Source organism: Acartia tonsa, chromosome 4 (assembly GCF_053477335.1).
Source record: "Acartia tonsa isolate MP-2025a chromosome 4, ASM5347733v1, whole genome shotgun sequence".
NCBI lineage: Eukaryota > Metazoa > Arthropoda > Copepoda > Calanoida > Acartiidae > Acartia > Acartia tonsa.
In genome coordinates, this window is record NC_137263.1 from 41,795,457 (window position 1) to 41,810,324 (window position 14,868).

General features: G+C 35.6%; 2 protein-coding genes across 7 annotated transcripts in view; both read left to right on the plus strand.

The window, feature by feature from the left end:
• Positions 1–6,238, plus strand: LOC145317241 (uncharacterized). 6 transcript variants are annotated; one of them, XR_013878950.1, is made up of 7 exons: positions 7–140; positions 629–2,170; positions 2,389–2,484; positions 2,773–2,921; positions 3,254–5,095; positions 5,451–5,697; positions 6,089–6,238. XR_013878950.1 is itself a non-coding variant. In XM_080158225.1 (6 exons), the coding sequence occupies exons 1-6, from the start codon at positions 65–67 to the stop codon at positions 5,631–5,633; spliced, it is 3,888 nt and encodes a 1,295-aa protein (XP_080014351.1). In that variant the 5' UTR covers positions 1–64; the 3' UTR covers positions 5,634–6,238. The 6 variants fall into 6 exon arrangements, 4 of the variants coding, with proteins under 4 accessions (XP_080014351.1, XP_080014352.1, XP_080014353.1 ...); XR_013878951.1 differs by having other exon boundaries at positions 2,392–2,484; XM_080158225.1 differs by having other exon boundaries at positions 1–140; positions 5,451–6,238.
• The window catches only part of mio (GATOR complex protein mio), an 11,061-nt gene continuing 2,404 nt past the window's right edge, over positions 6,212–14,868 (plus strand). Inside the window, exons 1-12 of the mRNA XM_080158229.1 lie at positions 6,212–6,419; positions 6,878–7,135; positions 7,274–7,619; positions 7,728–7,791; positions 8,200–8,580; positions 8,879–8,960; positions 9,591–9,747; positions 9,927–10,091; positions 10,205–10,474; positions 13,741–13,838; positions 14,237–14,335; positions 14,641–14,854. Of these exons, the coding sequence (XP_080014355.1) occupies positions 6,277–6,419; positions 6,878–7,135; positions 7,274–7,619; positions 7,728–7,791; positions 8,200–8,580; positions 8,879–8,960; positions 9,591–9,747; positions 9,927–10,091; positions 10,205–10,474; positions 13,741–13,838; positions 14,237–14,335; positions 14,641–14,854 (2,277 nt within the window). The 5' untranslated portion in view covers positions 6,212–6,276. The remainder of the gene's footprint in view (positions 6,420–6,877; positions 7,136–7,273; positions 7,620–7,727; positions 7,792–8,199; positions 8,581–8,878; positions 8,961–9,590; positions 9,748–9,926; positions 10,092–10,204; positions 10,475–13,740; positions 13,839–14,236; positions 14,336–14,640; positions 14,855–14,868) is intronic.

Sequence of the window (14,868 nt, forward strand, 5' to 3'; positions counted from 1 at the left end):
AGATGATATGAGTGAAAGTATACCTTGTAAGCTTAATAATAAAAGTTTATAAACCTATATTAAAATGAGTGATATAGAGAGTAAGATGAAGGCAGATTTGGCCCTGGTCTCGGAAGAATCGTCCGGTTCTGAAGACAAAGGTAAATATTACTCAAAGTAACATTTAGGATTTGAATTATTAAATTCGTTTTAAAAGTTCCAAATACTTGGGAGTACGTGATATCTGCAATAACTACTTTTCTCTTATTCACAAGCGTTACTAGGAATGTTTATTTATGTGTCCTAAATACTTAAATTGTGAGATATCTACATACAAAAATTCACCTCCCAAATCCGCAAGCTCTAGTAGACTAGTGGGAATGTAATAAATACTTATCTGTTATTGTGAGGGAAGCGTAGTTAATTCATTAGTAGGTATTACCTACAAATATTTTATTTAGAATATCTAGAATTTGTGATAAAACAAATTATTAACTAATACCTAACTATTTACCTACCTACCTGGGACTTATTGTCTAGAGTTTGTCGCGACAGAGTTCATTATCACATAACATTAATCTTTTTATCTTATAACTATATTTAAGAATAATGTATTTAGTTGACTACTAACCATAATTATTTTTTTCAGACGATACCAAACCAGACAAAGTTACTTCAGACCAAGAAAGCCCGAGCAAAAAGGAAAACGAAGACACACAAGAATCAGATCCAAGTGAAAGCAACAAAACACAGAATAATGTCCAGAGTCCATTCAAATTAAAAATAAAGCTAGGACCTAATAAATCTGGAGAATTAATTTCTACAGATCAGTCTCCTGAGAAAAGGCAACATATAAAAACCACAATAAAAGTGCCAAAACCTGTTATTAAAAAGGACAAAGGATTTCACGGTTTTTCTGATACAGAAATTCCCATGTTTGTCTATAATAACTTTGAAGATATTGATCTTAAATCTCCTATTAAACTGAAGCCAACCATGTTTGTGTCCATCAGCAGCAAGAAGGGAAATACTGGCAAAAAGGCAGGCCGACCTGTACCTGCCTTGATGAAACCACTTGACCTGCCTGGTCCTGAACCCGAGCCTAGTCCTAAAACTTCACGTGTAAGATTTGCAGATGAAGAAGCTGAAGATTCGCCATCCTTGGCTGGCGAAACTTCACAACCACAGTTACCATCCACACCAACAATTGCAAACTTACAGAAACAAGGAACACCTTTACTTTCGTCTGTAGATAAGAAAAAATTAAAATTCTGGGAACCATTGTACGACGGGTGGACAAGAGAAATAGTCAGTCGTGGAGATAAATCTGACCCAAGCAAAATAAGGAAAGAGGTTTACTATCACAGTCCTCAGATCGAGGATAAGCCCAGGCTAAAGTTTAAAAATGCCAACGAATTGGAAGGACATCTTATAACCAGCGGATCTATGTATCCATTAACGTTTTTTACCTTCAAGAAAGAGCCACTGGGGGCTCCGGAACCTATGGAAGTTATTCGAGATGCAAACACGGCCAAATCTCCAGCTAAAGCGTCATCAAACAATACAACTCATGACCACTTAGAAAAGCGTGTATCCAAAAACCCAGAACGTTTGATAAATGTCAAAAACAAGGAGACACTGGCCGAAAAGATAAATAAGAAATCCGTTAAAACATCAGAAACTTCGCCAACCGCTACAGCTCCTGAAATCCGCGTCAGCAAAAGGGTTATCAAGCCTCCAGAAAAGTTGGATCCTCAACCTACAACTCCTCAAGTTTTGAAGAGAAAGCCTCCGGCTGATCCTAAACCCGCCCCAACAACTACTGACGCCTCTGGATTATGGAAAGACCCCGATAATATCATGAGCCCTAAAAAATCCGTAACCTTTGCCACCGGCAAATCTGGCACTGGATTATTAAAAGTGAAAATGTTCAGTAAGTTAAATGCTAAAAACGTGAGTGATTCCGCCAAACCATCTAAAACCGATGATATGATTGACGAGACGGGAATATTTGACGAGTATGATTCAGCTGTTGATCCACTGGCACATGATCCCCTGTCTGATCCTGTTGTGCCTCTGGATCCTGCCAGCCTACTAGCTGGTAATGATGATATTGCTGTTAGTGATGAAGAAAGCATCAGGATTTGTGAGGACGATTCTTCTAGTTTTTCTGGTGTTTCAGGAATGCAAGGTTATTAAAAAAACATAGAAGCATACCTATCTTAATTATTTTCCGTAGAAAACCTACCTACCTAACTTTTCAAATGTATCACTTCATAGAATTTTTTTTTTGGTTTGAAATGTATTAGGTACCTTTTTTGTACTAAATGGTTTATACCTAGCTAAACAATTTTTTTTTGGAAAACTTCAAATTTACCAACTTTTGTTAAAACCTTGTTTCCAATGAAGTAGGCGTGCACAACTTGCCGGATGTATCAGCTGCTACTGGCAGACATAAAGATCTGCCCAGGCTGGTGCCAGCTCAATCACATATGTCTTATTCAAGTAAGAATTGTAGTTATTGCCGATTTTTTTTCACAAAGGCTTTCAATTTTCATAAGCACAAAAATAACTTAATATTTCTGGCACTAACATTCACACTGTTGCAGACAACCAACCCTTTGACCGCACGAAATTTGTCTGAAAACATGTGCGAGCATCCATTCTTTTTGATGTGGCTTACACCAAGACTATCATTTCCAGCTTCTATAAAAAAAAACATAATTCTTTCCGATTTTGAAGGCTTATGTTTTCACAAAAACCAATTTTGTTAATATGTTATTTTTTACATAGTGATGAACCTGAACTCGCTGCCTCCAGCGCTGTCCATCCAGCGTAGTAGCCACCTGCCAGTGAGACCCATGCCCCAGCACACAACCTCTCTCTCCATCACACCACTCTCAAATCCAAGCAGTTTATATCCAAATATGCAGGCTGCTCAGGTTAGTAATCTTATAAATAGATAAGTAATATATTATAATATTAGAAATGGAGGTATAGATCAGTTGAAAGTAACTGAGGTTTTAAGATTGTATTGGTATTTTATTGTTCATTTTTTTTTATAAAGTTTGTACAAGAAGATTTGATTTAAAAACTTTTGGATAGCTTTTAGTTTTTTTCTTAATTTTCAATGACATTATTTCTTCAATTATGAACTAAAAGATTTATGTCTTTTATTAAAAACTGCGTCGATTAAATAAACAGATTATATTTTATTATTTGATCTTGATTAAACTCTCAAATTAGATTATTTGATCTTTTTTATTTATTTTAGACAAGTCCTCCCTCAAGCTTACCAACTCCAACAACAACAGTACGAGTAAACTCTTTAAACAGGCCACAGGACGCAGTCAAAGTGTTATTCCCCCTGAGAAAAACTTTGTTGCCCTGCTCTATTCATTGTCCTGGGGCTACAGGCTTCCCCTCCTTATCATGCAAAGCTTGCCACTGTTTGTTTCATCCTAAATGTGTTGGTCTTTCAATTCAACATTTAAACGTGTTTAAAAATGCGTCATTCTATTGTAATGACTGTAAAAGTACTATTCCCCAATCTGAAATTGCTGTTACAAATGCAGCTACTCAAAAAGAAGTGAGGCAGCAAAATCAAATAAGAATTCAAGTACCACAGCGGCCAACAATAAAATCCAAGACTAAACAAACTGCTGTTCAGCCGCCTCAGCCGCATAAAACTACAAATCAACAACAAAAGCAGAAATCTGCCGTTCCTAGTCGTAAGTCGGATGACAAGCCTCGCCAACCAGAAAGCCCGGCCCCTCCTCGACCAATTGAACATCAGGCAATTGTCAACATTGGCGGCAAAAAGTTTTTGGTCATTCCTCGGGGCGACATTGCCCCCGATTCGCCGCCACCTTCTCCGCCGCAGTCAAATGACGCAGCAGCTATGGATGTAGATGATACCGCTCCCAGGAAGCTGCCCGTTTTTCTCAAATCTGCGGATAACAGCAGCAAATCTGGGCCTGACTTCGAGGTTGAACAAACATTTGATGGAAGCATTGTTATTAAACCTATAGGAGGAGTAGATCCAGTCAAAATATTTGGATCCGGAAAGTTGAAGCGCCCCCTACCATCTGCTCAAAATAAAGAAGTACCAAACAAACGGCCAAAGATTGATTTTAAGCAGTTTCACGCAAACATTGCCGATGGTTATTTTGCCCTTCGTCATGTGTTCAGATATTTGTCTGTTAGTGACCGGTTAAGGGCCGGTCAGGTTTGTAAACTCTGGAATGAGATTGGTAATCATGCCTCATTTTGGACTGCTCTTTCTTTGAAAAATTTAAAGATAACAAACTGGGATTGTTTCAGTGCTTTTATAAGAAGGGTTGGATGTGAAAGCATTGATATGAGAAAAATGATTTTTGTCAAGGACAGAGATCTCACCTGGACAGATATCCTGGCAAGTATGAACAATTTTCCTTCACTAAAGCAGTTACAGCTACCAAGATTAAACGGGTCAGTTCTAATCCCGTTGGTGCAGGAATTCAAACATTTAGAAAATCTGAATGCCCCACTCATTACGTCACCCTTGGATACTTCAACTTTCAGTACGTTCTCAAAGATTAAGGAGCTGCGTTTGAAAACTGGAAGTGGACAGCTTGTCCTTAATAATGGGCTCAAGTTTTTGGAGTCTCTGACTGGAACATTGACTAGTTTGTCACTGCTGACTGTTACTGGTCTTAGTGAAGCTGATTATGATTGTATTGGAATGTTAAACAATCTGGAGCAAGTTGAACTAGGTGACTGTACTAGTGCTCCTATAACTCTATTCAAGACATTATCTGATCTACCAAAACTGATGAAAATTCGCCTGGAAAAGGGATCTGTAGGTGACAATATTTCAAAACTTCAACGCGGAGACAACCTTCGGCAGTTGGAGCTGATCGATTTTCATGTTCAGATGGGATTCAAGGAGGGACTGAAGGGTCTGAACAATGTGAGAAAGCTGCTGATCATCCCGCACTACAAGGATGAGGTAGCCGCCAGTAATACTGAGATTCTTGAGGGTATTACATCACACCTCAAACACCTGGAATCTTTCTACTTGGGAGTCACAAATGAATGGTTGCAGGCGATGTCTTTGGTCATTGGGGAACAACAGGTATAGCATATCTAACGCTTGGATTTTCTATGCTTTATTAGGATCTTTGTAAAATAAAGGACAATCTTTATTTTATGTTATTTGCCATTTTTAGTTTTTAGCAAATTAAATTGAGTCCGTAATCTATATTAGCTCAAGTTGATATTAATCGTCTAGAATATTGCCTGTGTATTGTATTTTATATTTTTTTACTAGATTATTTGATTAATAGGAATAAAATAAAAATGAATGAAAATTTAATTTTTTCTTGCAATTTAATACCTATTTTCTAAATCTTCGAATGTTTTTTTGTTGTTCTTCTAGCCTACAAAAAGAAAGTTACCTACATGTTTTAAAAATATATTTTTTTTCTTAGAAGTCAAAATCACCTGGAGAACGAGAATGCTTCCCATTAGAGAAGGATGGTAAGGTAGAGTACTTATCTCTGCCAGGGCTGTATAGAAAGGTGTGCAGAGAGATGCCCAACACCAAGGTCAAGGTCTTGAAGATGTCAGCGGGGGCAACCTGTAAACAGTTTATCAAGAGTTTAGATAAATAGAGTTTTATAAATTCTATATGTTCGTGATTTTTTAATTAACTCATAATTAATATACATTTTTAAAGTAAGCACTATTTAAGCAGCATTTTAGTTAGTTTCAATATGGTATTAATTCAATATAGAATATAGTATACCTACCAACCTATTTTACATAAAAATATAAATAAAAGTAAAAGTTAAATAATGTTTTATTGGAGTTAGATTTTTATTAGTTCTTAATATAGATGTTAGAATAAATGGTGCTTTTCCTCAAAGTGCATGTCAAGCACTTAATCCTTCTCTTATTTTTAAAATAAACTAAAGATACTCACACTTACACTCTGAAGGAAAACGCCATATAATTTAAATCTACTCTTCTTAAAAAGTTAATGTAAAAAGCTATAAATTATCTAATGTTTTTTTTTAGTTCTGCTGTGTGTTTACTAAATTATCTTTTGTTTATAAAATGCATTTAGATTATTAAACATGAATTGCTGTAATTATTTATTATGTGTATCAAATTCTTTTTAATTAATCATTATTATGTTTTTTGTTGACTTGTTACCGATCTACCTATTAAGACAAGTATTATCATTTTTTTCAATACCTCTAAAACTATTTACAGATGGCTATCATATTGTTGTAATAAGCAAAGATAAAAAATATGGTAGAACGACGGGTGGAGGTGGTGTGGGTGCCCCAGAAGCCCAGCCACTTCATGACCTGGGGCTCTGACATCCGGCTGTACAGGACGTTGGACTGTACAGAGGGCAGGGCTGACAACTGGGATCAGATTGGCCCAAACAGGTAAACTATACCATGATATTTTAATTTGTAGCGGAACTTCTCTTTATTTGGTCTCTTATTCTGATCGGTATGAAATATAAATTGTAAACAAAACTTTCTTCTACTTAAGAAAGGAGGGGAGACTTAACTTATATTCTGATCCCAAGGTTTATGTCGTGTGCGACTTTCAAAACTTTGGGTTGGTTGGTTTATTATTGGTCTGTAAAAAGTAACAGTGTCTATACCTCTCCACCAAAAATTAAATCTTAATGTAATTTATCTTAATAATAATTTTTTCCAATGAAAAGTACCAAATTTTTTTTTATTATTAGGTATTTTTTTTATAAATGCAATAAGAAATTTAATATATAGGTATAAATTGTTTAGAATACTTTTTCTCTTGATTATATAAGAATGGACTTCATCTACACTTTAGTTTATAGTCTGATCAATATAAGTAAATAAATTATTCACTTTAGATATGCAGAAGAAATTCAATGTATATCAGAACTACGACGAACTCTAAAATGCGTGGACCTGTGCAAGGGGGAGACGTTCCAGCTGGCCGTTGGACAGGCAACTGGAAAGGTGTCCCTGGTCAATATGACCGGCGGCACCAAGAACTATTTTGGCGGAGATGGCTGTGAATATATTCCCCGCCAGTCCCACTGTTGTACAGCTGTGTCCTGGCATCCTTCCAATTATTCTATTCTGGCCGCTGGTTTTGAAAAACTCAGGTAAAAAAGTGATATAGTCATCACAATAGATGTTTTACCCTCTTTTTTTTCTACAACTGAAATTTCCTCACAGCAAAAAGAGTAATATATTGATAATAGTTAAATAACATTTTTAGGTAAAATTCCAAACTTTTTTAGGTCAGAACATGGTGTTGTGATATGGGACCTAAGTCAGGGCCGACAGTTGTCCCAACCCCTGAGCGAGGCCGCGAACGGCGACCTCTGCTGTAGCCTTGCCTGGGTCCCAAACCAGGCAAACCTTCTTGTGGCTGGCCTCAGCGTTAAAACCGTGAAAATATTTGACACGCGAACGTCCGGCATGAAGGCGGCAAAGCAGACATCGACAAAAGCAACTTACGGCCTCTGTGTTGATCCCTGGTCAGAATACAGAATTTGTGGATTTTCTGAAAATGATCCTGCCATAGTTATTTGGGACACAAGAAATTTTGAAAAGCCAATAGTGACGAGTAGTACGCCTCAACAGGTAAACTCTATTTAACATTCACATAAAAATATAATTGTAAAAGGTTTAATTCGTCGGAAAAAAATGCGATTCTCTTTTCCCTTTCCCTTTCTATATTAATCATTTCAGATCTCAACAGTATCCTGGTGTCCAACCAGAAGAGGACTGATAGCTAATAGTTACAAAGATTCAGGTAAATAATAAATAGTACCTACCATAAACTTAATAGGTATATTTGTTAGTCGTTTCTTTTTCTCCTATATTAGAAACTAGCGGCTGCTCCCTTATTAATGAAGAAGAAGATGGCAGCGTAGCCAAAAAAAACACCCCAAAGCTTTAGTCTAAAAATGAAATTGTCTAAAACCATTCCGGAACCTAAGGGAAGCGTTAGCTTCTCTGAAAAGTAGAACTAAATCAGTTTAATTTATCAGTAGCTATTGAAATCTTTAGCTTCAGACAAACCAAAAACCTAATACATTATATAATATGATTGATGGATTGACGTACACATGATAGATTACTGTTGTAATACATAATTTTTAAAATAAATAAGAAATTTTGAATGACTAATATATTTATTTTCGATTTTTGGTTATTATAGGAAGCATTATGTTGCGGGACATCATGAACTGGGCGGTCAGTCAGGAGGATGGTGAGGCCTCTGTAACCGAGCGGTCAATCCAGCCACCCTCCACCAACATTGGTAATATCATTGACTTTGCCTGGCATCCGTCAAACAGCAACACACTTCTAGCCATGGGATCTGCTAATAATCAGTTCTGCGAGTGGACCGTGTCTGACCGGCTAACCCTGAACTGGTCGGCGCAGCACGGCCTTATCTGGTCCATGGGTGCCCGTCTAGAAACAGCTGTTGGAGAAATGTTGGTTAAAGAACAAGGGGGTGGAGAAGGACAGCGTGTTGGGGCGGAGTTTGAGGATATTTCTGTGGTTATGCAACATAGAGCTAAACTTGGTTATGCAGGTCAGATTTGTAACATTTTCTCCGTCAGTTTCAAAGATTTTAATTGACCTACAGACAGACAAACAAATATTTCTTAAATTAAAATTAAATCATTGTGAAAGAAAGTTTTTGTACTAAAGGAGAAATGATTATTGTCAATCTTTTTACTTCTGCATTTGTAAAAATATAACACATTTATTTGTAATATTAGTTTATGGCATCGTAAAACTTATTCCTACATTTCACTCTTAGTTCGGCAGACATTTTCTGAAGAAAATTGTACTGTTACCTACCTAGTACTTTAATTTTTAATGTTTAGGAAAAATAAACGCGAATAATCTAAACAGTTTTGAGCTTGATTCTGAATTACAAACTGTATGGCTGTGGATTTTAAATTCAAGGTATACCATTTTTCTTTTTGAAGTTTCTAGGGTTGGCAATCCGAATCCGGAATCCGCCAAATTTTTTGCTAATTTTGGAATCCGAATCCGGAATCCGATTTTTGATAGCGGATTTGGATTCTTAATGGTTAGGCTAAAATTAGCGTCTTGAGTTTTTTTGGTCCGAATGTAAATTTTAATTTTTAACAGTCATTTTGGCCGCTGTAGGGTCTAGAAATAGAAGAAAAGCTATTGTGAAAATATGAAAAAAACCTGGTAAAATTGAATCCCTTAATTTTTTAAAAAGCCTTTTAAAATATTGCTAGAATCCGGAATCCGTCATAAATAAGAATTCGGAATCCGCGGAGAATCCGTTTTATTTTTCACGGATTCTTGTAAGAATCCGAATCCGGTCCAAAAAATTAGACGGATTGCCATCCCTAGTAGTTTCTTAACTTATCATTTGAATTAGTAAGGTTTATTTATTTGCAAACCACAGAACCAATTGATAGGTCTATATAATTTAGCATTTAACTAGGGTTCATTAGAAATAGGGATTTAATAAATATATTCATAGAACTTCCTATATCTTTAGATTACAGGCATTTACATAAGTTATGTTCGTGTACATTTATTTTTAATCTCTTCTAGATCTATCAACGATTCAAGCAATCAGCCCTTTCGGTTCCAGGGGATCCGGGCCATTCTGGAACATGCCCATGTGGCCTCTAGAGTCAGGCAATCAACCTGGACGGGAGTTGACAACTGTAAGAGTGTCAGGACCTATTATTCTCCAGAAAGAGATCAGGTTTATATTCCTTTAGTATGATATTTTAAAGAGTAGAAATTTTATATAAACTATTATAAAGATATTTCAATTTCTTCCGCAGTTCTAGATATCCAAGGAAACGCGTTGTCATCCAAATTGGAATTTCCCATTGGAGGGAAGATAATTTATCTGCTATTAGCATACCTCTTTATTTCTAGGTACTAAAGTTATGCGGTTGGCAACCCCTGAAGAAGGTCGCAGCACCTGAAGGGAAGGACGCCATGGAGTTTTTCATCAGAAATGCGGCCGTGGCCATTTTTAGTCTAAATATGAAGTCTGCCATTGATGTTCTCAAGAATGGAACAACTTTTTTCAATGCAAAGGTGATAAAAAGAATATTTTTCTTTCTTTTAATTTGTATTCAAAATGAAGAAATTACCTCAAAAGTGTTGTACAAATGTTTTTCTGCAGATATAATACGGTTAATTTATTTTAGGGTGACAGTGTAACAGCCAACCAGTTGAACATGGTATCCGTAGCCATATCTGGCTTCAGTGCGGACACCTCAAAGCTGTGGAAGGACCTCGTGTCCAGCTCCCTGGGCAGCCTACCCAGCCCAACTCTCAAGTCAATATTTGCCTTCCTTGCCTGTGATGATGAAGCTTATAAAGAAGTGTTGAGCGTGAATAATCTTGATTTTGTTGATCGGATGGCTGTAGCGCATATTTTTCTGTCGGATAACCTTCTAAAAGAATACCTAGAAAAGGTATGTATTCTTTATGACATGAATATTAAAAATATCGGCGGTATCCCTCAGAACAGATGAGCATAGAACTTAACCCTTATTTTTTGATAGATTAAAACTTTTGTGTGTTACTTTAGATTAGCTTAGGTTATATTATATTAGGTACAGGATCTGCAGTTGGCAGGTACAAAGAAAAAAAAAAACTTATCCCTACCCCGTATTTTCTTTTTATTTGAAATATTGAGAAGGGGGTTGGGGTATTCTAGCTTGGAGTAGAACCATCTGTAAGATTTAAATCTCTGTATAAAAACAGAATTTATCTACCTCTTACGGCTAAAGATGAAATAGAATGTAAGCAGACTGGCCAGAGTGTACGTTTTGTACGTTTTGTACGTTACGCATCGAATCTGTGTACGTTCTGGACGTTATTTTGATATGTGTACGTAACGTATTTTGAAATTTGTATTTTTGTACGTTTTACGTTTTTTTAAAAATAATAAGAATCAAATATTAGCAGAATAGTAATTTGTATGTTTTGTACGAAAATTTTTGCAAAAACAATAGGTGTATTATTTAAATAAATTCAATAATATCTTCAATTTTCATAGAACAAAAATATGTATGTAAATTATGCATATATGTTATTAGAACTTACAGTTTAAATTTATGGATTTGAAATATATGTCCTATAGATAGTTTAAACTATTGAACAGAAAGAGATATGCAGTTGACTAAATTCAAGTTTAAATGCATTTCATGCTACTACCCCTTTAATAGATTTTACGATAATTTTTTTCAAATTTTTTATATACTTGGGTTTAATTTTCCGAGATATCATATGGTGCACAGTGTAGGATTAAGAAGTCTTATTTTTTGGTATCTTCAGTTTTTAAAGAATAAGAATCAAATATAAGTATAAAAGTATTTGTATATTTATTTGTATTTGTACAAAAAGTATTACAAAAATAGTATATTATCTATAATGCAAAGTAGAATGATGTCTGTCCGTCTGCTTGTCCGTCTGTATATCAGAAGCTTAATATCTCAGTAACCACTGAACCTATTGTGCTCTACTCTTCATGGAATATACCTAATAGTCCTGTGATGGTTTTTGCTATTTTCTTTGGGGGAGGGACACTTAAAGCTTTTTACTTTCTACTAGGATTAGAGGCTTCGTAACCCTCTTTTATAGAATCGTTTGTTGGAAATTTGCCAAAAAAAAATATAAAAAAATAATGTGATTATTTTTTTCATTTAGGCTTCGCCCCAGGGTGCGGTGGGGGTTCCCCCACCCCGCTGATTTGCATTAGTTTACAAAAATAAATTGAGGGGTGGTTGATTTTTTTTTTGGGGGTGGGGTGGGTTTACCCTAAAATAGCCTAAAACTACCACAGGACTAGTAGATATATTCCCTAAGATTAGAATTTAGAACCCAATCTGTTCAGCGGTTACCAAGATCTTAAGCTTTAGACATACAGGCATTGATTTACTTTGTATTAAAGACTAGTATTTTCTGAGATCTTTAGCAATAGACAAAATAACCCTATATCCTATTATATGTTTATCCTATAAATCCTTTTTTTTCTGTAACAAAGAATCTCGCTAACTGCTGAACCGACATGATCTTTGTGAGGTTGTAGGCTATTATCATCAGACAAAAAACTTACTACTTTATTTAATAGAATATACTTAGTACGTAATAACAGGATGTATGTCTCTCTGTCAGTTTATTTGTACCGAAGTCTCGCTAACCGCTAAACCGATATGGCTCTCTTTTACAGGGTAGCTTCTCATAGGTCCTGGGAGAGGGTACAACCACCCTCCCAAGAGAAACTACTCTTAGAAAAAAATCACAACCCTTCCCCTATTTTTTCTTTCTTTTTAAAATTGAAATCAGAAATGGGGGTGGTCTACTCCCCCTTCCCTCACTAAAAAAATTATTAGCGAAGCTACTCTATAATCACTTTGTCAGTCCGTTATGCTGTCGGAGAAACGTGATTTTCTCGGCTCCTGTTTTTTGATTGAATAAGTTCACATTCTACATATTTTCATTGAGATTTGCCTTTTGGTTGGGTGCTAGATCTATTCCTAGATTTTCTTTTTTTCATGGTTTTCTCGACTTCTATTCAAGATAGACGGCTGAAATTTTCAGGGAATAAATAAATTCACATTCTACATATTTTCAAAAAGTTTCTTTAAGGTTTGTCTATTTGTTGCAGTGCTAGATCGATGCCTAGATGTATAGGTTTTTGTGATTTTCACAACTCATATTCCTGATAGACGGTTGTAATTTTCAGGGATTGTATTAGTTTTCATTCTTAATACTTCCACTAAATTTCATTGAGATTTGCTTATTGGTTGGGGGGCTGAATTTAATCCTAGATTTTCACGTTATTATATATTTTTAAAAGGTTTTGTGATTTATTTAAATAAGTTAAATGCTTATTCTTTACGACACTACTCTATAGTTTATATAGTTCCCAGATTTCCATCCATAACTTTTGAGCTTCGCTACTTAAGGATGTTGTCATCCTTGTTTTTTACTTTTTATTTTTAAATAAAAAATGGGTTTTTGAATTCAACTCCCCCCCCCCCCCTAATCAAGTTCCTCTAGAGGCCTCTAAGGGCGTAGTCGCTGGTCCTTATAATAGGATATACTTTGTACATAATAACAGAATGTCTGTTTGTTTGAACCAAAGAATCTCGCTAACCACGGAACCGATATGGTTCTCCTTAACAGGATAGCTTCTCATAGGTTTTTGGAAGTTTTATAACTATTTTGGGGAAGAGTATCACCATCCACCCTCCCAAGAGAAATTGACTTTGGAAAAAAAACTACCTCCTCCCCCCAAAAATGAATTTTAATTGCGATTTTAAGTTAATTTTTTTCCAGATGTCTATAAATAACTTTTGAGCTTCGCTACTTATGTATGTTGTCATCCATGTTTTTTTTATTGAATTCAACTCTCCCCTCCTCAAGTGCACCTAGAGGCCTTTAGGAGCGTAGACGCTAGTTCTTTTGAATAGAGTAAAAGGATATCTTGTGTCTGTCAGTTCGCTATGGTTCTCCTTTACAGGTAGCTGCTAGTAGACTTAAATGTATTGATAATAGGTAACTAGGAAATTATTTAAGTTATTTTTATTAGGAATGTACGTTTTTGTACGTTTTTTAACTTTTTTTATGTACGTAACGTATTTTTTTTGTGTACGTTATGTACGTTTTTTATTTTCAAAATTGGCTGGCCAGTCTGGACTAATGTAAAATTAATCTGCCTTGTTTTATTCAGGAATGGAACAATTTCCAGGCAACTGGGAGATTGGAAGGTGTCCTAATATCTAAAACTAACAATGATTCACTCAGTATATTACAATCTTTTGTTGATAGGTAAGTAAACTAAATTATGTCTTCGTTCTTAAAAAGTGTTTAGATTCTTTTATCTGTCTAATCTAACGGGAGCAAATAGAAAAATGTTATTTAGAACAAAAGTATAGGTTCAAATTAAAATAATACCTACCTCTTTCTAACTATATGTAGCAAAAGATCTTGCTAATCGCTGAATCGACATAATTCTTAGTTACAGTAAAGCTTCGTACAGGTCTAGAGAAGGTTCATAACTATTTTATTAGGAGTAGGTAATATCCACTCCATAAATCGCCATAGAAATAATTTTCTCCTTCAAGATATTTTACATTTTCTTTAAAAACTAAAATTTAAGGTCGAGTCGACTTCCACCCTTTCCTCAAGGAACCCTAGCCTCAAGTTAATTTTAATGCCATGTTTAGAACTGGAGATATCCAGACAGCCTGCTGGACAGGTCTTTATATTCTCCCTCCAGAATTCATCAAGACAGATAAAATTATAGAATTTGTTCAAAATTACAGGTATAAAATTTTTATTCTTAGTCTTCTGTATGTCTGTACTGTAACTTAAGATTTCGATAACCGCTGGTCCTTTATGGTTCACCTTTACAATGCAGATTCTAATATTTTCCAGGGAATGTTTGCGACTATTTCTGGGTAGGTTACCTCCACCTTCCCTATAAATCTCCCCAAAAATTTTCATTTTAAAACTTAAATAAGTACCTATATTTAAAAAAAAAAGGATTTTTTTCAATAAAAGCAAAGGGTGGGAGATATGGATTTTAGACACTTTTAGAGAGAAAAAAAATTCCATTGCTTTTGTTTAGAATGATGTTGGATCGTTGGAACATGTTTGCCGAACGGTCAGAGTTGGACATAACCCTGACCAGCAAGGATCCCTCCTGGGACAACATGGTCCAGATATACGTGGCCTGCAACTTTTGTGGCAAGAGTGTGAGCAACTCTGGCAGGAACAGGATGAACAAGACGGGTAGTCTCACCAGGCAGGCCACGGGACAACAGAATAAAAATAAGGCCCAGGTATGGTGATTATA